The sequence below is a fragment of the Topomyia yanbarensis genome, chromosome 3 (genome assembly GCF_030247195.1).
Source record: "Topomyia yanbarensis strain Yona2022 chromosome 3, ASM3024719v1, whole genome shotgun sequence".
Lineage (NCBI taxonomy): Eukaryota > Metazoa > Arthropoda > Insecta > Diptera > Culicidae > Topomyia > Topomyia yanbarensis.
Window position 1 is genome coordinate 142,598,456 of NC_080672.1, and position 24,370 is coordinate 142,622,825.

Sequence of the window (24,370 nt, forward strand, 5' to 3'; positions counted from 1 at the left end):
TTCTGGTACTGTTAATCCATGGATACCTATGTCCTCCATCGCAAAATAGTCCTTCACCAAGTCGTTCAGTTCACGATCGGCTGAACAGGAACATGCATGTACCATTAACCTCTCTGGCCCATCGGACTCGCAACGGCCGCCAAACACAGTCCATCCTAAACGTGTCTTAATGGCTATTGGTTCTGTATCCCGTCTATCTCGTTTGCTCAGTGGCAGCATGAGCCGCGCCTGATCCACCCCGATCAATATACCTGGTACTGCTTCTGCATAACTCTGTATCGGAAGACCTCGTAGAAATGCAAATCTCTGCGATATTTTTTTATAATCTAGATTTTGCTTAGGTAAACCTAAGTTGTCTACAGTTCGAACATCTTGCAGTACATATTCTGATTTATTGTCGGCTGACCGAATCGTTAGCTGTACTTTCTTTGACGAATACTCATTTCTGGTTACATTACTCGTCCATTGTAAGCAGAGAGGGGCTTCAGTTCCGTCAAGGCCAAGTTTACTGGCTATAGCGTTTTCCAGCAGCGTTAAATTAGATCCATCGTCTAAGAACGCAAAGGTGGTGACCGATTTGCCTTTGTTTCTCAGAACTACTGGGATTATTTTGAAAAGAGAAGTTGTCTTGTTGGTGCAATGTGCTGATATAACCGCCGCCAGTCCTGGTTCACGAGCTTCCGACGATATGGCCTTAGATGCATGCAGTAGTTTATGATGCAGTTCTTTGCAATCATTTATACCACATGGATGTTTAGTTCTGCACGGCCACTTGCCATGACCGGTTAGGCAGCATTTGCATAAATTATGTTCTTCGACAAGCTTGAGACGTTCCGCGGGAGTGAGTTTGACAAATGTGTCGCAGTTGCGAATACGATGATCAATACGCTGGCACGCGTGACATGGCTTCGGCCCTTTGTTTCGATTTAGCTCTGTAGCTACGAATGATTCCTCCAGTTCTGACCTACGTTCATCGCCGATTGAGTGAGCGTTTAAAAAACCACCTTTTTCTTTCTTCGAGCTCCGTCGTGTGCTGCCATCATCTCTGCCAGAGTCTATCGGTAGACTTACATGACAAGCAGCAGTTTTAATGGAGGAAGCATAGTCGCTGAATGCTTTTAATGTGACTTCTGGGATCCGCTGACTATGGAGACCCCAGTCCAACCGCAAACTCGGTGGAAGCTTCCCTACCAGTTCCATTAACAGCATCGGGTTTGAGAGGTGGGCATGCAGGGGCGACATTATGGAACCATTTCGAATCGACCTTTTCATACAAGCTTGCATACAAGAAACCTTCCGTTTCGAGATGCGCAATGCCACCCCAGGTTTGCAGCCTCGATGTATGTTACTAAGTTTCTAACCTCTCTACCAAACGTGACTAGTGTTTCTAACTTGCTGACATTTGGGACGGGAGCGCAGCGTATTTTCGACAGCAAGCAATTGACTAATTGTTCTGGCCGCCCGCATTCATCTCGAAGCGTGTTGATGATTTCCGGAATCGCAGAAGGCAGAGTGAGAATACTCTGAACTTTCTCTCTGGCACTCCCTACCAGACTTTTCTGCAACCTTGCCAGATTTTCGTCGGGCTGAATTCCACACATGGCTGTAGTTGACTCAAAAGAGCTTAAGAACATTGGCCACTCCAATGGATCTCCGGAAAATTTTGGCAGCTCTTTGCTCACAACGTGGCGGGCAGCCAACTGTTGCGGGGTTATGACACCATCCGAATTCCACATGGAATTCAGTGGCGGAAAGTACGCCATAGTTGGGTGCTGAAGTAACGGATAATGTGTCGAAGCATTTTGTGCTGGTATCGACTGCTGTGCTGTAGAATGCATCCCGATTGCTGGGCCATGTGAATTAGGTACACCGGGCTGTGGAGGGTCATTCGGCGGCAATCGGTTTCCAGTTCGCATATTCACATATTCATCTGCGATTCCAGTCATAAATGGTGCATACTGCTGTTCCGTGAATTGTCTAAATTGACCGGGAAATGATGTTCTTGGTGGGAACATGTTGATGCCGTATATAGGCCACGCCATCGATTGTTGCTGATTCATCAAATAGTGCGACGACCTATTTGGCACCAGGGCAGGTTGAGTTGTAGCTCGGATTCCATGCGAATAGTCTGGTAGAAGATTATTCTCTGGCGAAATCTCGAACGATGTCCCTGTGGTAATTTCCGCCACGGACGATGCAGGTTGCTGCCCCAAAGGCGGAATCATTGGCTTCGATAGCCTATACGATATATTTGAAGAATGTTGCTGATGTTGACTTCGAGCCGGAAAAACTGGAACTTGTTGCGTATAAATTGGCTGTTGCAGGATCGGCGGAAGCAGTGCCTGTTGTTGGGCAGTTGAAGGTATCGCTTGTTGATGTGCTGGTATCGGGGCAATTGTGTACACCGGTTGTTCTGAAAGTGGCACATTCCCAGTTATTTTTGGCATTGTAGGAAATATATTACTGGGGCGTGAGCTAACGGATATCGATGCAGTAACCGGTGTGGATGTATTGGCAACCGACTGGACAACCTTCTCGAGGACTATGTTTTGCTTATCTATCCAATTGCGCACATCCTTGTGACTGCGGAGACTTCGGAAGCTTCTTCGACTACCAGCTTGTTTTTCGGCTTCGACCTCGGCTTCCAGAAGATGTTTCTGAGTTAAGAATTCTCGTTCCTTTTGTGCGTGCAGATCATCCAAAGCCTTTTTCTCTTCCAACTGCTTTAGTCTCAGTTCTGTGCTTATGGCTGTGCTTACTGATGAAACAATCGTCTCGCAGAACGTTGAACAATCATTGCACCTCCAAGACCGATCAGCAACAGATTCGTTGACGCCTGCACAACTGAAGTGCCACCAAGTGCTACACTTATCACAGGAAACCATGTTGTCGACATGGTCGGGACGATCGCAGACTTTGCAATTAACGGCTTCTTGCGCCATCGCGCCATTGCTAGAATGCATGGCGCTATCGTCAGCTTACTCATCACTCGTAATTTTCGAGTTTGTAGAAAAATTTCCGTAGTCCGTTCGACGAGACTCGAACTATAAATTTATTAAATTTCATTAGATTTCATATAAATTCTTCATTTCGTACTTACAATTAGTTTCTCTATTGATTAAATTCCCCCGACTGACTTTGAGGCTGTACAGGTTATGTTTTCGGGTAACCTATGATAAATGATTTTACTACATGTCGCTAACCAGGTAAATGAAAATAATTCTTACTACAAGTTTATCCCGTTGAATATAATTCACTGTAACGGCTCTCGAACTAGTGTCAAATATAGCAATCTGCTAAACCATTTAAAATAGATTTAGATTTAGAAATTTAGATGACAGTTTCTAGTACAATATTGATTTTACTAATTACCTGCGCAGAATATGATAATTATTCAATATAATCGTTATTCGATAAACACCGATAAGTCACTATGCCGATATGCTCTCAAGAGATAAAGATTTATAATTACTTAGTGGAATGAACCAACAATTTTGTAACTCCACGTGAGTATTGCCGTTCTACCTATCGTATTTGCCTTCACTTCATTCCATCAGCCCGTAACGATGTTGTACCTACTCTCTATTTGACGCAAGACGTTAGTATGATAGTGTCGTAGTACTTCTGGTGAACGAGGGGCCTATCCTGAACGTTTCTTAACACCGACTACACCATACTTTTCAGATCTCTAGGGACCTATGCTAAATATCTAAATACTTGTGATTTCATTTCTACTGCGCCGAAAAATTCGTTGGTCACTTCTTATGAACGATTTCTACATGCAAAGGAAACAGCATTTTACCTTATGCAACCCAACTGCACCATATTTTTCAGATCCCTAGGGGCGTATGTTATGCTCTTACGGCCCGACAGCGTTATGTTCTTTGGATTTGCAGAGATCTATTCTAGACATCGCAATAAATGTATTTTCATTTCTACTGTTCTGTTTACATATCTGTAGTTTTATTGTGTCTGCAGACAAAAATCAGAAGCGACTTGTCGCTCGTCATCATACGTTACCCCAGCGAAGTTCATAGTTCTTGATGTAGTGTAGACTTTGTTAAATGTGTTGATTATAAACAAATAATTCAAAACCAATCTTTTTGTGATTCTTAAGGAAAAAAAATCAAATTAGAGCCATACAATCGCATTTAAAAGTTTTATATTATGATATTCATTTGTCATGATCTTACATGATTCAAATAAATAAGAAAGTGATTGATTTTTAGCAGCATGTCGACTATAACCATGACAACGCAAAATATGAGATTATCTATAGTTTTATTGATGAAAATTTCTTTGTTTATTTTATTCATTTAGAGTAGGTGGTACTTGCTGCTTTAAATGTGAGGTTTAATAACAAATGGAATCTAACGAGAACGAGTAAGTAACATTTACATTTCGAGATACAAATTCCTTCATAACTTATGCAGAACTGTTACAAACAGGTACGAGGAGGAGGAATATTTGGAAGGCCTTGAAGATACGGACACTGAAGATTTTCCTTCTCAACAATGGAAACCCTCTTCACCTTCTTTCCAAGACTCGTTGCATGTTCAGAATGACTTAATTGAAGATCCCCCAGTTGGATTTCAAGATCTTGACCCTTCAAAAGACGATGATGTTAATATGCTGGAAGTAGCTCAGGATAAATATTTGTACTTCTTCGAAGGTTTATTCTTTCGTCGGTTATTCAGTGGACAAATGCGCCCTAGAGCAGTAGGAACCAGAACGGTTGTTGGAGATTCTCCAAAGGACGTGATGGATTGCATTTGGAAATTTGCTGCCAGGCATGTATCGATGCAAATAGAATTTGAAAACAATGGGCTGAAAAGCCAAAACCGGACCGTGAAGATATTGAAAAGTTTGTGACTTTGCAAGACCAGATGAAAAGGAAGGCGTATACTACTTCTGCAGTGTCGTCTCGTTTGCTTACATCATGGAGAGACAAGTAAATCAAAATTTTCATGTACGCATACTCCGTAATCGTCGAGACCAAACAATCCCGATCGTTCTGGAGCCCATTCCACCCGTGATGATGCGGAATTAGCCACTGAGTTAAAACAGAGTCAGCCTGAATTGGAAGGCCACCATAGTTCTTGGTTATTGTGGGCCAATACAATTCATTCGTCAGCTGCGCACAAACAGGAGGAAATGAAGAAGGCTTCTTCGCCTCCATTGGAGCTCGCCAAATATTTCAGGTGGACAGGTGTTTCAGAAGCCGCAAGATTGCAATCCGTTCATCGTGGTGCATCGGTTGCACAAGTAGTGAATGGGGGCTGGTTAAAAGACGTTGAGGAAATATATAACGGAGTTACTTCAGCGGTTTCCATTTTGTCAAATGTTGCGCAGAAGCTGGAGGGAATTATTTCAAAGGGAAGATCAGCAGAGGAGATTATTGTTGCTGTGCAATCCACAGTGCATCCGGTGGAGTTAGAGCTAAGTAAGGTTTTAGCTGATAGTGTGACAAACTGTCTGGACATCGATCACACATAATTCATATCATCATCAGAATAGGGCTGATGCTTTACCCGATTCGCACGCTTCTGCAGCACTTGGAAAACTGACTTTCTTTTTAGTATTATTTTGAATAATAAAATCCAATAATCCAACTATTTTTGGAATTGTAGTATAAATTGTGAGATAGTATAACCAAATACAAATATGTATTTGGTATAACACAGTCACTCAGGAATCATGTGCAAACCTATATTCGCTGGATCTTGTTGTAGTCCTTTTTCTGGGTAGAAATTTCCCCAGTAATAGTAACCGCAATGAGCGAACCGGCTTTCACAGGAATATTGATTGAAATACCTTTTAGTTTCGCATACGTCACTCATAATTGGTGTATTCTCTTGTCGTGTTCGTTGCAAGCGTTTTTTCATAAGACCGAAAACTAGTTCTATGGGATTGAAGAAGGGACAGTACGCCGGAAGGAATATTAGTATTATGCCTATTGATCGCAGATATCTAATAATGTTAGCATCGCAGTGAATTCTTGCACCATCCATTATCCAAACTGAATGGAATCTTTCGGATTTCGTAGTGCGAACTCGCAAGCGCAATCAAAAAATTTAGTGCGGTTAAACGTTCCATCCGTCCAAAAGCTATCCAAAATTCCGTCTGATCCCAAGAAACACAAGCAAGATAAACGTGGTCTGCGGCAAAATTCACCACTGTAAATAACTTTTTGCCCCACAACACCATATCCCTTACGGCGTAACATATCCCTGTTGTCAAAACTCACTTCGTCCAAGAACACCAAATTATAAATGTCCCACGGAATAGCCAGAAGCTCTTGCATGAATCTAATAATCTCTGCCTCCCGTATTTGAATTGCCCTTCTTTCGACCGTCTTCCACGAGAGTCCAGCTTCATGCAGAATGAAACAAACCGAGGAAACACTTATGCTTATTTGAAAGTGCTTCTGAAACTTCTCCTTAGCTTCGTCCAGAAATAGCAAAGGATGCTCCTGGTACAATTGCACTAACCATAATCTCATTTCCGCGTTGAACTTCTTGTAGATTTGGATCCGCTTTTCCGTTGGTAGACACCCTCATTTTCGAACTTTCTTAACCACGAATAAATTGTGGACAAGCTCTTGCCGTAAATTGTAGCTTTTTTGCTCATTCCCAAATAATAATGTGCATAAAGGGCATGATACACGGTGTTTGGTACTGCATGCTGTTGTTGGACTGCATGAATTGGCCATATTTCGCTGCAGCACTATTCTGCAATGCGCTGAACAGTCCAGCGACGCGAAGATTTCTAGCGACGTCAGTGGAATTGTCATTTCATGTTTTGACATTTTTGTTTTGAAATAAAGAAATATATTCTGATCTGAATAAATAATATTTAAATTTCAAGATAAAAGCAAGTGATAATTAATCGTTAGCTAAATAGTGGTACAGCAGAAAAGATCTATCACGTTACATAAGTTCAATTGTGTTTTCTCAGAAATGAATAAAGCTTTCAAGTTTTCACAATACTGTTTCAAAAAGTAGACTCAAAGTAGTAAGAAAAAATTTAGGTTAGACATTCTATGCAAGCTGTAGGTGTTGCCCAAAAAACTTTTTCGCATTTTCGATCTGTTCCGTTACAAGCTATTTGTTTTTCGTTACTTCACTATTAAAAATAATCATTAATCCATTTTCATCTCAAATTTTCAAGCAATATTACCAAATTTAAATTAAACTACAATGGAAATATGTAGTTGAAAATATGGATTTTATTTACGTTTTCATCTCCTTACTGTTTTTAGTCATTTTCAGGTCATGCAAGAAGCATCAACAAGTTTTAATAAATGATAGACATGGACATTTCTTTTGGGATTATCATTCACATTGTTTAGTATTAGAGGAATATCGAAGACTGCATATCAATTAATATGTTGCCTTCGGGAATACATACGTAAAATGAAAAATTTGGCGCAAAAATTGATTAAAAAATTTTCGCCTGTAGTTGCCATTTTCGGAGCCTTGACCATATGTTCAAGCATGCTCCTACTGTAGAGGTGCACAAGTCATGTTTGGTGATGCCACGCGAGGAATGAATTAATAAAGATGGCTTCATTAGATATTTGACGTGAAAATGTAATCATAATCCCCTAAGTATTAGATTGCATAGGTTTAGGCAATTTGTTCGGGAACATAATTGAAGCCTCAACAAATATTTTGGTTGAAAATTTATTAATACATATACATTTAAAACTTATACAATATTTTGAAACAAGGCATTACATGCTATTTCAAACAATGTACAGCTAAAAATAGACTCTCGTAAACCTGCCCCACGCTTCCGGATTCGTGTTGCAAGCTTTGGACATACTGTTCATGATATCATTCGTTACTTTCGAAAGAAATAAAAAACGCACAGCTCTGTAGTCTCAACGGAAAGATTCCTTCCATCAAGATTATCTTAATGTAAGATGGCATAACTAGGTTGGATGTTCTTCTTCCTCACGTTTATTCCGTGTGATCACTTCCGGTGTACAGTTTGACGATTTCCTCAATACTGACGTACGATCCTGCGACCAGAGCGAATATTGCAAACGCCCCAAAGATAATATTTTTAACCAAAATCCACTTAAACATCCCCAACTCATTTGGCCACAGAAACACTGTCTCCACCACGCACGGGACTAGCAGCCCGAGGCTGGAGAAAAAGATTGCTCCCACTAGACCGATGAATGGCTCCAGATCAGGAACAGCCAGTGCCACACCTCCCATCAAGATCATTATGCCGGTCCGGATGGCAATCTGCGAAATGTTGTGTTTGTCCTTTGGAATTTTCTCTTGAACCTTCCTCCACAGAATGTCCATCGGGACATAGAACTGTAGACCGAAGGTGAACAAAATGGCGACGGCAATCAGCAGTTGTGCGACTTTGGACAAGCTGAAAGCAGAAAATTCTTGATTAAATTATTTTCCAGAATATATGAAAAGTGACTACATACACATCGTCCGTCGGTAAATTCAGTGTTACACTTCCAGCTGAGGCCTCTCCATAGCGCACATAGCCGAAGAAACCGATGACGGCATACAAAGTTATGACGGTTGCCATAGCAGTGTTCAACACTCCTGGACAACCAAGGAAATGTTGCGGTTTAGCCATCGAATTTTCCACGGGCATTACAACACCGATGCCTTCCATTGCAAAGATTACCGTGCTGCAAATGGAAAATATAAAATTATATTAGTTAAAGTGGCAACCACAAAATTGAAAGGTCCTACCTGAAGAATAGCGGTAACGTTGCAAGCGAGGCAAATCCGGGCTTATCATTGAATACAAGCGGGTCCTTGAAGATGTAGTACAGCGTAATCCCGAAAGTGATCACAATGAACACGTTGGCCAAGGCCGAGAACGGAACGAGGAATTTCAGCTGGCGAATTTGGCCGATCACCAGAACCGGGATCATCGTAAACAGAATGTAGATCCGTACATCCCAGTCCAGATCGAACGTCGCATTTGACACCTTGGCCAGTGAGCTTCCGATGAAAACAATGTACACGCATCCGGCGCTGTAGTACGTTGCCATGAGGCCGTAATCCACAAAGTTCCTGTAGGGGAAAGCGCAGGTGGAAGCTATTAGAACATTTGCCGTTGTTGGATGGGGCGACGATTAAAGAGGTATGTAAATAAAAAATTATGTACACATTAAATGATCTTATGAATATTATTTGCCAGTAGGTGTGTAACGGTGATTTCCAGCTCTATTTCAAATAGGTTTCATACACTTCAAACATATTACGATTATACATAGTTCTCCCTTGTAGTCTTGCAACAGGATACATTCCAAAAGAGTGGCAGAATATACTAATTAAATTATTTGTTATGTTTCAAAAAATTTTGCCAAAGTATTTTCAACATGAGCTTGATTTTTTTGCTAATGAAGTATGAGTATGATGACCGTTCAATTTGAATTTGCTACTTCTTGTTTGACCAGAACAAGCGAAATTGCACAGAGAATCTGGTCGGTTCCTAAGACGTCGGAATGTATGTCTGATTCTAGAATGATGTGGTTCTTCATTGGCTTGACACTTATTGCCCAGATGCATGCATGTTTGGGTGATCGGTTATTGTATGTTGATGTGGGATAGATGGGTTCAATCTTTTAGGGTTGAATAGATAATAGGTTTGACACAGTTCTTTTAGATATGTGAGTGATGTGTGACACCAGGCCGCAGATGCAACAATTAATTTGTTGGGTTCCTTCTTCCATATAAGACGGTAGTTTCGTTTTCCTCTTTCGTCTACTCCTTTATATCAAAGTAGTGTTTTATTCGCCGTTCAGACCAAGGAGCTTTTATTCTCAGGTGATACGATCCTCGAAATCGCCGATCAGCCATGTTGGTTCTAGAAACGACAGCTAACAACATTGTTTACTACACCCCATGCATGTTTGCTTGGATTTCAGTATGTAAACAAAGTTGTCCGCTGTCATTTTTTTTCCCCGCAGCATGTTGCACGCTTACCTCACTCCTCACCTAGTTACTGCCAAAGACGAATCACCTTAGAACTCTAAGCACCTTGGTTCAGACTTAGTTCATATACCACCGTTTAGCATAACATCGCGCGTAAATATTGATTGAATACGAGTCGAGATTTGATCCAATCGTTCGTGGAGAAAGAGAACAATACATAATAGTCGTTTCTTTGCATATAATAATACTAAAGTATATATATGATAAATATTCCTTATATAACGAAATCTCAAATAATATAATTATTATCATATCTATTCCGAAAAATTCCGCGAGACAGTAAAGAACTTTCGTTATATTGTATTGTTCTAGGCATGCCGGAAAACACAAGGCATCAACGTTTACTTGCCGTCTGATTCAATTAAATATAAGTAACACTCCCGACAACCGGTTATCCGGAGTTGAAGTTACATTCTTACCAGCTCTTACAATGTCCGAATTAATTCAATAAACGATAAATCTATTACAAATTCTCGGCGGCCGGCTGCCCAGAGCAATAAACACACGATAACACGTCTGAGAGTTGCATAGAACGTATCACTTATCAAGGTGAATCCAGATCTGTGTAACTCTTTACCACATCCCACTAACAAAAGCTCCTTCCCGTGGCAAACGTGGAGATGCAGAGGTATACACGGTCTCCAAAACAACGTTTGTCACACTAACATTCCTTTCCTTCCCAGATGACTTTAAGGACGTAGCCGGCGCCGTTATTGACATTTAAAAATGTAGAACCCTCGAAACGTGCACATTGAGAATGGGTAGCTACTCCCAGGCTCCATTTGTTGATTCTCTGTGCAATTTCGCTTGTTCTGGTCAATCACGGAGTAGCAACTACGAATTGTACAGTCGTCATGCTCATGCTCAACAAGCGAAATTGCACAGAGAATCAACAAATGCTCCAAATTGGTCACTAGTTTTTTATCCTTCTCCCGAATTGTCAATTTTCAATACATACATACCAACATGTCATACATGATGTAACAGCCAATACTGCACTCAGAAAAGACCATGCGTATTTCCCACACACACCAACAAACGCAAACTCATGACCGATGCAAAAGGTTACTGCTTGTTGGAAGCTCTGGCGAAGGTTCCACTAGCACATTCCGTTAAGATGGTCGGAAATCCATCATCAACATAACATTCTGCAGTCAGTCGCTGATTATTATTCTTTATGAATCGGCGAGGTAGTGAGCAGTACACACATAGCGACCACTAAACGATCCACTACACCATTGGTCCACGGCATTGTATTTTCACGCAGAGAGTGAGGACTGGCGAGCGGTATTGGAAAATAAAGGACTTCGACAAGGCAAGGATCGTATTATGAAAGCACTTCGTGCCGATGTGCTGTCGGGAACTATAGCGAAGATGTTTGACGTAACAATATCGATCCGGCAATTTTCCCAGAACACTAGCTCCACCTTTTATTCACAGTCCCAAGCACACATTTACTAGTGTGTTACCTCTCAGTCTTGAGAGCAATTTTTCACTAGTGGTCTATCCCCCATATGCTTGTTCATATGTCAGTGGCACCATAATTTCAAAAGCGACCACAGTCCCAACTACAAATATATTTAAAATGACCGTTAAAGTGGGCGAAGCATTATTTTCGAGTGTTATGTCTGTTGGTCTGTGATCGAGTCTCCAACGACAAGCTCCTTATGGCTACAAAAGGGCTGAAAGCGAAGAAAGATCCCGGACCGGACGGTATCCCCCCGTGGCACTGAAGACCGTGATCCTGGCGGACGTGTTCAGGATAGTTCCACAGAAATACCTTGACGATCGCTACTTCCCGGATTGATAGAAGATGCAGAGGTTGGTGTTTCTGCCAAAACCAGGAAAGCCACCCGGAGATCCAGCATCGTATCGGCCCAAATGCCTTCCTGATACTCTTAGTAAACTTCTGGAAAGGGTCATCTTCAACAGGCTGACGAACTACGCTGAAAGTGTCAAAAGTCACTACTAATGCTATTAAAAAGCTTCAGTTGGTTGTCATTGTCCGCCATGGTTTTAAAACCATTTCTTATGTTTCCTTTCGATATGATGAGCAAAAAGGAAAAATTTTAAAATAAAATATTCTGTTTAAAACCGCAATTGACTCTGTTCTAAATGCATTGTAATGAATATCGTTTCGTTCTTACATGATATGAATGTTTACGAAAATTACCTTTAGTAAGTCTCGAACTGAGGTACCTTGCCTCGTCCTTCATGGTAAGTGCGCTGCGTTTGGTTCCTGGACTATATTGCATATGTTCGATTGAAATGAAATATGCCGAATATAATCTTCAAGAAGAGTTGCATAACAAATAAACCCATAGCATTACAATAGCATTATATCAGCTTTTTATTTGCACTATAATGGCATTAAATGCACTTGTAAAGCTTACATGCTTTAAAAATCCTTGAAGCATGTACGCGTTATATCAGCTTTATATACGCATATAGAGCAAGCTATAATGCTATATGTCGGCTGTGCAGTTATGCATTATTGATGCTAATATAGAGCTTTATTGCGTTGTTAATGCAGTAATGGAGTTTCAATGTAACATTAGTGCAAATGTATGGCCAATAAAGTGCAATGGCTTAATGCTTATGGTTACTTGGGTATCGCGGTACGGAGAAAGTATCGAAGCAAAGGAGAACAGGTAGTCGCTACTGCGCCGTGGTAACGATCGACGTGAAGAATGCGTTTAACAGTGGTGCGTTTTTAGGCACAGAATACGGGTTCCGGACTATCTGTGAAAGGTTCTGAAGAGTAATTTTCAGAACTGAGTACTGGTCTACGGGGTAAACATGAGGAAAAGGTCGATTAGGGTCACGGCGGGAGAAACTCAGGGCTCCATACTCGGCTCAACGTTCTGGAATATAATGTACAACTGAGTGTTAGCACTGGAACTGCCCAAGGGAGTTGGGATTGTCGGCTTTGCAGATAATGTTGTCCTGACGATAAACATTGAGGAGGTGGCGATGTACACGGCAGAGACAATAGACATCGTGGAAACCTGGATGGCTGACGTCAAGTTGCAGCTGGCTCACCACCACCTGTTACCGATGTAATTTCTGTCCAATCGGAACAATACAATTTCATCCACAATTCAATGCAAATATAGTATATATGTTATAATTTTGTTTTTTTGTTTGTTGTTGGCTCTATTATTGTTGTTAGTTTGTTAATTTATTTGAAAAAAAAAATTATTGTCATTTTTGTTTAACCTAGAACAAGATTTTGTACTAACCATTAACCCTGTTAAAATCAAATCCCTTGATTAGGCGTCGAGAATTTGCGTAGAAAAAATTGTTTGTAATTGGTAAGAGTTGTGGTAAATATGGGGATTCTGATTAATTTGCTCGAGGGCGGAAAATAGGTCTTTCGTACCCACCCCGGAACGTCCAGACCAGACGTTGGGGCTTAAGACATGTTCCCCTCTGGAATAGTCATAACCTCTCAAAAACCGCAACGACAAAAAACGGCAAAATAGTCCGCACTAAACGAATGCGACCTGTTAAACACCAAAGGTATTAACACTCAATCCGTTGCTGCATGACTGATTGACACCGCAGTGAAGTTGAGTCAGGTGCCAGTAATTTGGCCGCAGAACCACTGTTTCCGGGAAAGATTAGGGAGAGAGAGAGAGAGAGAGAGAGAGAGAGAGAGAGAGAGAGAGAATAAGAGGAATTGGAAATCAAAGGACTTCTGGGAAATGATAATTAGTGAGGAAGGTCGGTTGGGATGCAGTCATAAAGCGAGTAAGATCGGTATATAAAGTCATAAGTCGGGAAAAGTGAACCAAGTGTAACACCCTGCGGGAAGTTTCGATTCTAAAACGGTGTGGACCAGATACTAAGAGTCCCGTCGAAGTCATCTCCCGATCAAAGTTCGGCCCGTGATCCAGCGTTAGCCGTTACCCGTTTTCGGAAAGCAGTTCTACCGACACGCTACTGCGTGTTGGAACCGTCAAACCACGCACATTCATCCTAGTCCAAGTAGTGCCATAGTGCGGTCTTCTAGAATCGCTCCTGGTTGACGATGGTACACCGCTGCATCGCGCAACCACCGTCCCACGAGATCATCCCGAGGTTCACGAAAGCATCCAGTTACGGTAACACCCAGGACGGTTTCCTACAAAGCCACGCGCACCTTGCCTACCATCGCTGGAAGCATCGGTGCTACGCTGGCATTGACGCTGAAATCACCGCTCCGTACGCTAAGCAGCATCGACCGTAACGATGGCCCACCAAAAGGGCTCAGGTATGTTCCATTCCTCCTCTCTCTCACCCACGTTCCCATAAGAGCCTTTTCTTTGTTCGATGATTTTATATTGGTTCGCTTTGACAGAAGATTGGTTAGAAGCGGAAAGTACAGTGAGTCCTCCCGAGAACGGTAGCCGACCCTGAGATCAAGAAAAAAGGTGAGCTAGCCGAGCGGTGTCCTTCAAGAAAACTTTCACACCGTAAAAAAATCCAGCGAGTCGAGATCCATCCCATCGATGCGTGCGCTGAAGCACCTGGGTGTGATGGTCGACGATCAGTTATATTACAACAGCCATGTCGACAATGTATGTGAGAAGGCTGCGAGGACACCTAACGCATTGGCAAGGATCATGCCGAATAACGGAGGAGTAAGAGGCAGCACGGATGGCGGGTGTCTCATCCTAACTACTGAGGCATGACGTGCCTGCCTGCTGCGCTGAACTCAAAACGGAACCGGTCGAAGTTGACAAGCACGTTTCGCCTAATGGCTGTTCATGTCACGAGTGCCGGAATGACTCCCATCTGCATCACTCTGGCGGTGGACGTGGAATGCTACCAGAGGACAAATGCACGTAATGCAAGGAGACTGGATTCGTTGGATAAGTGGCAGGAAGAGTTGGACAATGCGGAGAAAGGAATGTGGACCCACCGACTCGTCCCAAACGTTTCAATGCATAGGAAGCATAGAACGGTGAACTTGCATTTGACGCAGTCTTGACCGGGCACGGATGTAGCTGCCTATGTTTACCCGGAGTGTGTGAACGTACAAAAGACACTGGAACACGTGTTATTCGAATGCCCTAGATTCAAAGAAGTGCGAAGGGATATGCTTAATGTGACAGTTGGCAATAGCGTCGAAGAGACGTGCCACGACGAGGATATCTGGGTCAACAGAGTAATTATGAGTATAATATCCAGAGAATGTGGCGAAGGGACAAACAAAGTGGTGCCGTCGACTAGAAAGCCGCCGTGAAACTAGGTCCATCTCCGGGAGCCAGTTGAGTAGTGCACGACGTAGCACCGTCGGGGCGCCAGTGAACTGTACATCAGGCTTCACCGGAATCGCCGGACCGACCTCGACAACCTACCGGGTACCCTGCGAATAGGCTAAATCCACTGCCGGAGACTATAGCGAGTAGACCGCGTCGATTAGCTAGCAGTGGGTCGTTTCCGCTATTAGGAAACTCTCAGTCAGAGTAGGGTAGCCCTCCGTCGGAATATCCCAGTAGATTTCGATAAAGCTGGGAGTTACATGGCAGCGGGTATCGGTGTCGGGCGAAATTCCTCCATCGGGGAACTCTCAGTCAGAGTAGACTGAGTTTTCCATCGGGGACTATCCGAGTAGATCGTAATGAGGCTGGGAGCTCACTAGGACGAGAGCCAACTGGTGACGTAATAGATGAAGACGAAAATCAAGAGAAGAATCGAGAGTTAAATCAAAGCTTACAGGTCGAACCAAGTGCGGCTCCGAAATAGAGCGGAAGAAAGAGGTGAGACGAAAGCACAACGAGCACCCGCCACAAATTAATACCACAATGTGGTTCCGTGAGGCACAAGGGCGAAAAAAAGTAAGGAGTGTGTTAGTGGTAAGACACGAAAGTGATTCGTGAGTCCCACATAGTGCCAATACACTACAAGCCAGGCTCTTGATGTTTTGAAATCTATAAAAACACACACACACACACAATCAATGCCTAATGAATCTGCCCCCATTTAGCCAAATAAATACCAAACAAACTCATCAGTTTGCTCAGTTCAAAGAAATGTCAGCTCAATTGGCGTCAACCGGCGGATACAATGCCATATTTGTCCCAATTATTGACTTTACAATCTTGTGAGGAATTTGCTACGCGTCATGTTACTAAAGGATAAAATCTTGACAAACTTATGATTAGGGCTTAAATGTCAAAATTCACTTTTGGGGAAATTCTAGAGAAACCGTTACTACCCAAGTACGGTGCATACACACAGAAAAAAAATGTTGATAAAAATAAAAAAAATTCACTCTTAACAAAAACAACCAACGCATACTCTTAGTTTGAAAATAAAACTTTTATTTTGAATACTATTCTTCATTAGCTTAAAAGAAAAACTTTTATTTTGATTATTATTCTTGATTCATGATTAAGCTAACTACTCTTACTGTTACCAATATTTTTTTCTGTGTGTAGCAGCCAACGAAAGAGAAAACTTTTTTTTCTTTTTTTAATAGCTGCAAGTTTTCCGGCTTTTGTGTCCGCCTAACTTGTTAATGTAGTAACTCTAATAAAACCTACATTCTACATGCAGAAAAAAATTAGTAAAAATAAACAAATTTTGGTTATAAACAAACAAGATTCAGGTTTGATTCAATCAATACTGTTGGTTGAAATTACCAACTAATTCATTTGTTGGCTTTTCAGTAGTTTCAACAAATATTTCGTTTGAAACAACAAAATCATGATAAATTTAACCGAACAAACAAGTTTGAAGAAACAAAAACAAATCTTTTGTATCAACCAAAGGAGAGAACAACTCAAATTTAGTTGAAATTAAATAAAGATTCTGTTGGTTATTAACAAAGGGATCAGTTAGATCTAACAAATTTTATTTTGATTCAACAATGTTTCTATTTAAAATGTAAACAGAAGTATTTGTTGAACTAAACCATATACATGCTTTCGAAAAACGCCCATTTCAGTTTGAAACAGTCATTCGCCACGTTTTAGATTCAACTAGGGTAACCAACCTAATTTGGACCCCTAAATATTTTGGACCCTGTTAATGTATTTGCCTCCTACACTGCCAAGCTTCTCTGCATTTGATTGGTTTGATGCAGCAATTACATTCATTGGGTTGTCTATTAAATTTCGATATCATTAGTTCATCTCTAATTGTTTAAAATTAAGCAGAATCCACAGTTTTCAAAATATCACCGAAAACGTTTCATGTTTCAACGATAGCCAAGAGGAACCGGTGGAAATGATACATTTTCAAATTGGATTTAAATGTACAATTCTCGACAAACATATGATTACGGCTTAAAAGTCAACTGTCAAAATTCACTTTGAATGGAAATTTCGGAAAAACCGTAACTCGCAAATCACAGATGTTGGCAGTAGATCAAAGAGAAAAGTTGTCTTTATCGTTAACTACTATGTACTGTATTTGGCCAGTAACGGTTTGTCCGGAATTTCCTTTCAAAGAGAATTTTGACAGTTGGCTTTTAGGCCGTAATCCTATGTTTGTCGAGAATTATAATATTTTTTATCGATTTAATTAGTTTGTCTGATTTGGTATTATGCATGTTACGTGTTCGAAAAGGTTTCTTCGTAATGTTTTATCTAAAAAATCTTACATAAATGGTGTCCACAATATGTCTTAAAAAAATGATATCAACTTATTTTGGGCACCCCTCGATTTTCTTTTTTGACATCTATTTGTTTATCGAGTTAGAATAATCAAAAAGTGAAAAGTTCGTTACGGTAGGTCGCCTGCTCTTTTTAGTCAAATTATTTAAAAATGTTTCAACCAATGGATGTCAAAAATCAAACGATTGAGGAACAGTTCATTGAAGACCATAATATGACCAAAGAGGAGACTTCTAAAATCCATGTTGAAGAACATTTGTAGTTCGAATTTATTAAATTCAAGAAGCTATATGTTGACAAATCTAAGAGACCTATCACAGCTAAATAATGATAATAAGAGTGTGCCTGCTGAATTCCTAGAATCGTCTGAAACACTCACTCGAACAGGAACATCAAGATTCAAGCGACGTAGTCCTGCTATTTTAACATTGCGCCGAACAGTTGAATACCACAAGGCGAAAACTGAAGAAAAAAGGAAAGTAAAGGAAGAGAAACAAAGAAAAACTGAGCTTAGAAAGAATAACAAGAAACCACTTATGGGGATGTCTTCATGATGATAATAGATCAACATTAATCCAAGATCTTTGCGACAATTTCAACATGACCATCTTAAACACGGGAGAAATGACGCGGATTCCTACACTACCAGCACGCGCAAGCGCGTTGATCCCCACGGTAGCGATCATTTGCCTATCGTGATTTCAATTGCTAACGGTTCAAGACCATCGGAAACAATCAATGTCTCGTATGACCTCACATTTATTGGATTGGAATTGATTGGAAGAGTTACGCGACCGCGATATCCGTTAACATCGAATCCACTCAAGAACTTCCTCTGGAGGAAGAGTACAGGTTTTTGGCTGGCTTGATTCTCGACAGTGCGAATCAAGCTCAGACTAAACAGTACCCAGCGCGAATACCCATGGACGGTCTCCCACCCCGTGGTGGGATAAAGAGTGCTCAGAGCTGTACGCGGAAAAGTCCACTGCATATAAGACCTTCCGGGAAGACGGGTTACCCGCTAGCTATCTACAGTACGCGTCGTTAGAAAGGTAAATGAAGAGTCTAATGAAAGCCAAAAAACGCAGTTATTGGCGCCGGTTCGTCGACGGGTTAACGAGAGAAACAGCGATGAGCACTCTTTGGGGTACGGCTCGACGTATGCGTAACCGTAATAGTACCAACGAGAACGTGGAATATTCAAACCGTTGGATATTCGCTTTCGTCAAGAAGATCTATCCGGACTCTGTCCCGGTACAGAAAACGTGCCGCGCCGCGTCTCCTCACGATACCGTGAACGAAACACCGTTTCGATGGTGGAGTTCTCACTTGCTCTCTTATCATGAACAATAACGCCCCAGGGTTAGACAGAATCAAATTCAACTTGCTGAAGAATCTGCCTGATACTGCAAAAAGGCGCTTGTTGAATTTATTTAACAAGTTTCTTGAGGGTAACATTGTCCCTCATGTCTGGAGACAAGTGAAGGTCATCGCCATCCAAAAACCAGGAAAACCAGCCTCCGACCACAACTCGTATCGGCCGATTGCAATGCTGTCCTGTATTCGGAAGTTGTTCGAGAAAATGATCTTGTTTCGCCTCGACAATTGGGTTGAAGCAAATGGCTTACTGTCAGATACACAATTTGGCTTCCGCAAAGGCAAAGGGACGAACGATTGCCTTGCGTTGCTTTCTACAGAAATCCAAATGGCCTACGCTAAAAAAGAGCAGATGGCATCAGTCTTCTTGGATATTAAGGGGGCTTTTGACTCAGTTTCTATCAACATTCTGTTAGAGAAGCTGCACCAGCATGGTCTTTCACCAATTTTAAATAACTTTTTGCTAAACCTGTTGTCTGAAAAGCACATGCACTTTTCGCATGGCGATTTAACAACATCGCGATTTAGTTACATGGGTCTTCCCCAGGGCTCATGTCTAAGTCCCCTGCTCTACAATTTCTACGTGAATGACATTGACGATTGTCTTGCCAATTCATGCACGCTAAGGCAACTTGCGACGGCGTGAGCTCTGTTACAGGGCCCAAAGCTGCCGACTTGCAAGGACCATTACAAAATACCTTGGACAATTTGTCTGCTTGGGCTCTTCAGCTGGGTATTGAGTTCTCCACGGAGAAAACTGAGTTGGTTGTTTTTTTCTAGGAAGCGTGAGCCGGCGCAACTATTAATGGGTGCAACGATCAACCAGGTTTTCACATTCAAATATCTCGGGGTCTAGTTCGACTCTAAAGGTACCTGGGGATGTCACATTAGGTATCTGAAACAGAAATGCCAACAAAGGATCAATTTTCTCCGAACAATAACTGGAACATGGTGGGGTGCTCACCCAGGTGACCTGATCAGGTTATACCAAACAACGATATTGTCGGTGATGGAGTACGAGTGTTTCTGTTTTCGCTCCGCTGCGAACATACACTTCATCAAACTGGAGAGAATCCAGTATCGTTGCTTGCGCATTGCCTTGGGTTGCATGCACTCGACCCATACGATGAGTCTCGAAGTGCTGGCGGGCGTTCTTCCGCTAAAAAATCGATTTTGGGAACTCTCATATCGATTGCTCATCCGATGCGACATTCTGAACCCGTTGGTGATTGAAAACTTCGAGAGGCTCGTCGGGCTTAATTCTCAAACCCGATTTATGTCCTTGTAATTCGACTACATGGCACTGAGCATTAATCCTTCTTCATATACTCCCAACCGTGTTCGTTTCCTAGATACTTCTGATTCTACTGTATTCTTCAACACATCCATGAAGGAAGAGATTCGTGGAATCCCGGACCATATACGCCCGCAAGTGATCCCCAATATATTTTATAATAAATTCCGAGAAGTCGATTGCGACAAAATGTTCTACACTGACGGAGCAAATCTCGATGGGTCCACTGGCTTCGGTATCTTCAACAATACTATCACCGCTTCATTCAAGCTCAATGATCCCGCTTCAGTTTACGTCGCAGAGTTAGCTGCAATTCAGTACACCCTTGGGATCATCGACACTCTGCCCACAGATCACTACTTCATCATTTCGGACAGCCTCAGCTCTATCGAGGCTCTTCGTTCGATGAAGCCCAAAAAGCAATTCCCATATTTCCTGGGGAAGATACGGGAGTCCTTGTGTACGTTATCTGAAAAATCTTACCAGATTACCTTTGTTTGGGTCCCCTCTCATTGCTCTATCCCGGGCAATGAAAAGGCCGACTCATTAGCAAAGGTGGGCGCATTAAATGGTGACATATACGTAAGACCAATTTGCTTCAACGAATTTTTTAGTATTTGTCGTCAGAGGACACTCAACAGTTGGCAAACCTCGTGGAGCAACGGTGAACTTGGACGATGGCTACATTCCATTATCCCAAAGGTATCAACGAAGCCTTGGTTCAGGGGGATGGATGTGGGTCGGGATTTTATTCGTGTAATGTCCCGACTTATGTCCAACCACTACACCTTGGATGCGCATTTGCGGCGTATTGGGCTTGCGGAGAGTAGTCTGTGCGCTTGTGACGAGGGCTATCACGACATCGAGCACGTTGTCTGGGTATGCGCCGGGTACTTGGACGCCAGGTCTCAGTTAAAGGATTCCCTTCGGGCCCGAGGTAGACCACCCAATGTCCCAGTCCGAGATATGCTGGCAAATCGTGATTTTCCCTATATGTCCCTTATTTATACTTTCATAAAAACGATAAATATCCCAATTTAGCCCCTCTCTTTTTATTTCTCGTTTTAGAAGTTTTCTCCTGCCTTGTGGGACCGATCAGCTCCAGACTGCCACTATGTAACCGCTGTCGCACTTACCACTACGGAAACTGAAGCGAGAGTGACTCGAGGTCCGATGACTTTTGAAGGATTCCTCGCGGGTCCGAAGAATACCATCCGCCAATCCGACCAACGTGCTTAGAGTTCTAAGGTGATTCATCTTTGGCAGTAACTACGTGAGGAGTGAGGTAAGCGTGCAGCAGAGTGCGGGGAAGAAAAATGACAGCGAACAACTTTGTTTACCCACTGAAATCCAAGCAAACATATGGAGAGAACTAGTAAACAATGTTGTTAGCTGTCGTTTCTAAAACCAACATGGCTGATCGGCACTTTTGAGGATCGTATCACCTGAGAATAAAAACTTCTTGAATCCGACCTACTAGACTGAGGCGCTAATTTGTTTCGCTGATATCCCGTTTGTCCGAAAGTTGCAAGTTTTGCTCTTCTCTCCCGGTCACCATCTACGCCTTCTCTCCCCTGTCCGTGATACAACTGCTTCTACAGCCCCCCTCTGAATAGCATAAGTCTCCGCTAAAAAAGTTCAAATTTGTATTCTGTATTCCTAGTTTTAAGATAGTTGTAATTTTACCTCTTTGTTAAAACTATTGTCCCCCATCTTGTAAATAGAATTGTATCCCTAGTTTTAAAACACCTGTGAATTTTCTCATAAATATTTGTTCCCCCTTTTGTGTACCAAACTATATTGTTAGTTTTAAGATAACTGTAAATATTTTCCAAAAAACTATTACTATTGAATTCCTTGTTTTAAAATTTTTCATAAAAAAAATCTTTTGTCCCCTCTCTTGTATATAGAATCTTATTTCTAGTCTTAAGATAGCTGTAAAATTTTTCTCTTCACAAAAAAAAATATTTCAACATTGTAACCTCCTAGTTTTAAAATATCCAAAATGTAAAAACAAAAGAATTTGGTACCGCCAAGCTAACGCATTTGTGCCTATCAAATAAACGAAATGAATAAAAAAAAGGAAACCACTTCGTAAACAAAAGAATTAAAAATTAATATTTAGTACAAGAAGATTCCTGACGAACTTTGAACCTTAATTTATCATCCATTTGAGGATGTTACTCCATAATACTACTACAGATGAATTGTTACACGAAATATATTATTGTTAACTCTATTGCATAACATTTAATGCTGCTTTGTTAAGTCTGCAGTAACCTAATAGTACTGAAGGTTTTTTTTCTCAAAATGATAGAACTAAAAAAAATACTTCATACAGTCAAGTTTCCATATAAAGATTAATGTACCATTTTTGATTGGCAGTCACTGATTTGCTTATGTTCTTTCATGCATTAAATATACTGCAAAGAGAACGAGTCAGTTGGTCAGTTTAGTAGAAAAAACTTCACTGTTTCCAAAATATATTCAGTCACATTCAGTGTGTCCAAAATATGCTTGGAACACTGTCCAAATTAGTGTGGAAATGTGAAAAATTCATGCTGTGAAGAAATGTCATTTTCGAGTTTATGTCAATGTATAAAACATCCATTGACAGTTTTCTTTCAAGAACAGTAATGTTGGAGCTGACTCGTGCATGTATTGCATTAAAAACATAGGCAAGCAAATATTCTTTGACGTTCACGTAATTTCACTTCCCCTAGGGGTCCAAAATTGGTTGGTTACTCTACTTGTCTTGACTTTGTACTGTGGTTAAAGGTTGTCGTGCATCTAAAATGGTAGTCTTATTAATTTGTCAGGAAAAGTGGTTAGCTGAACTTCCGTGTCTACATGTCATAGTGTGCTTTGTTTCTTTGGCCCTAGTAGGCATGTTTTTAACAAAAACCTCGTTTTGGCATGATTTTCAAAACTGTTCATATTACTGACAGGACGTAGTATTCGGATTTACACATTATTCATAGTTCTTACAATCCCTATTAACTACAAGATGGCGAATTTTGCAATTCAAATTTTGAATTCATTGAAAAGTTATGCAAAAAATCAAAAGTGAGATCAAGCGTACCCACTCTCCCCTACATATACATGTGCTTTCGCATATTCATTGTTTCACTATAGCTCTGAAAAAATCGTTTATATTTTGAAAAAAAAAACATTTATGATTCATGTAGGTACGATCTGAAGGTATCTTTCATCCTGCCAAATTAATGAACTGAGATTAATTGGGATTAGAACCTCACTCAGTTTCGGGGTAAAAAAATGACATTATGAGGGGCGGTGATTAGAATTATATGCCCTACTAAAATGTTTTCATGACCTAAAATAATGCTAGCATCTTTAAAGGTCTGAACAAAATTGGGTTTGGTTCAACGAGTTTAAAAGGTCTTTCAGACCCAATCAATTCTCTAGATTTACTTCAACAATTGTTTCATTTGTATCAACCTAAAACAGCAGTGAACACAGAACAACTTGGATACTTTGTTGTTGCAACCCTCATATTACATAGATCAAAAAATCATTTTTCTATATGTTGTTGCCACTACTTATTGACATTAGTACTCTGTGCACTTCAGGCTCAAAAGAAAGATAAAAATCGACAACGGCGGTTAATGACGAACTACCCCAATAATGAATGCCTCAAACTGGTACAACGTGAATGACACCGCCCAAATAACAGCCATCGGGTAGATGAAATGTTTACTGTAGCCTGCGAAAACTCCTCCGCGCACGCTTGTTTTGCCGGCTGGAAAACATGTTTCACCTTGATGCAATCTGTCAGTGTTTTTGCGTTTACTACGCGGTGGAAATACATCACAACGCGATCAAAGCACATAATGGCAATGAATGCTGATAGGGACCGATGGTTTTGTCTGTGTTTTCATAGTACCGCGAATCGAGGGTACCCATATCTAACCTCTGTAGGTACATACATAACTGCATCACTGACGCGCCACTATCAACCGGTTTTGACGAATCTTGTCGGCATTGACATTGGCATTTGAACAAACTTTTTGCTCTATTCGAGAGGAACGAAAAGGAAATGATTATGTCCAAATGTGTATTTATGAGCTCATTCGTTGCTTCAGACAGAC

The 24,370-nt window shown here is 41.2% G+C and overlaps 1 protein-coding gene and 2 pseudogenes across 2 annotated transcripts in view; 1 reads left to right on the forward strand and 2 right to left on the reverse strand.

Annotated features, from left to right (window-relative positions):
- The first annotated feature begins 4,363 nt into the window (after positions 1 to 4,363).
- On the forward strand, positions 4,364 to 5,496 carry LOC131687259 (uncharacterized; annotated as a pseudogene).
- Positions 5,497 to 5,684: 188 nt separating this feature from the next.
- Positions 5,685 to 7,265, reverse strand: LOC131687260 (uncharacterized; annotated as a pseudogene).
- A 404-nt stretch (positions 7,266 to 7,669) lies between these two features.
- Positions 7,670 to 24,370, reverse strand: part of LOC131687248 (proton-coupled amino acid transporter-like protein CG1139) — a 139,904-nt gene continuing 123,203 nt past the window's right edge. For both annotated transcript variants that reach the window (XM_058971321.1, XM_058971320.1), the window contains exons 6-8: positions 8,733 to 9,059; positions 8,456 to 8,668; positions 7,670 to 8,394 (exon numbers count right to left, since the gene is read on the reverse strand). In XM_058971321.1, the coding sequence (XP_058827304.1) occupies positions 7,965 to 8,394; positions 8,456 to 8,668; positions 8,733 to 9,059 (970 nt within the window). In that variant the 3' untranslated portion in view covers positions 7,670 to 7,964. The remainder of the gene's footprint in view (positions 8,395 to 8,455; positions 8,669 to 8,732; positions 9,060 to 24,370) is intronic.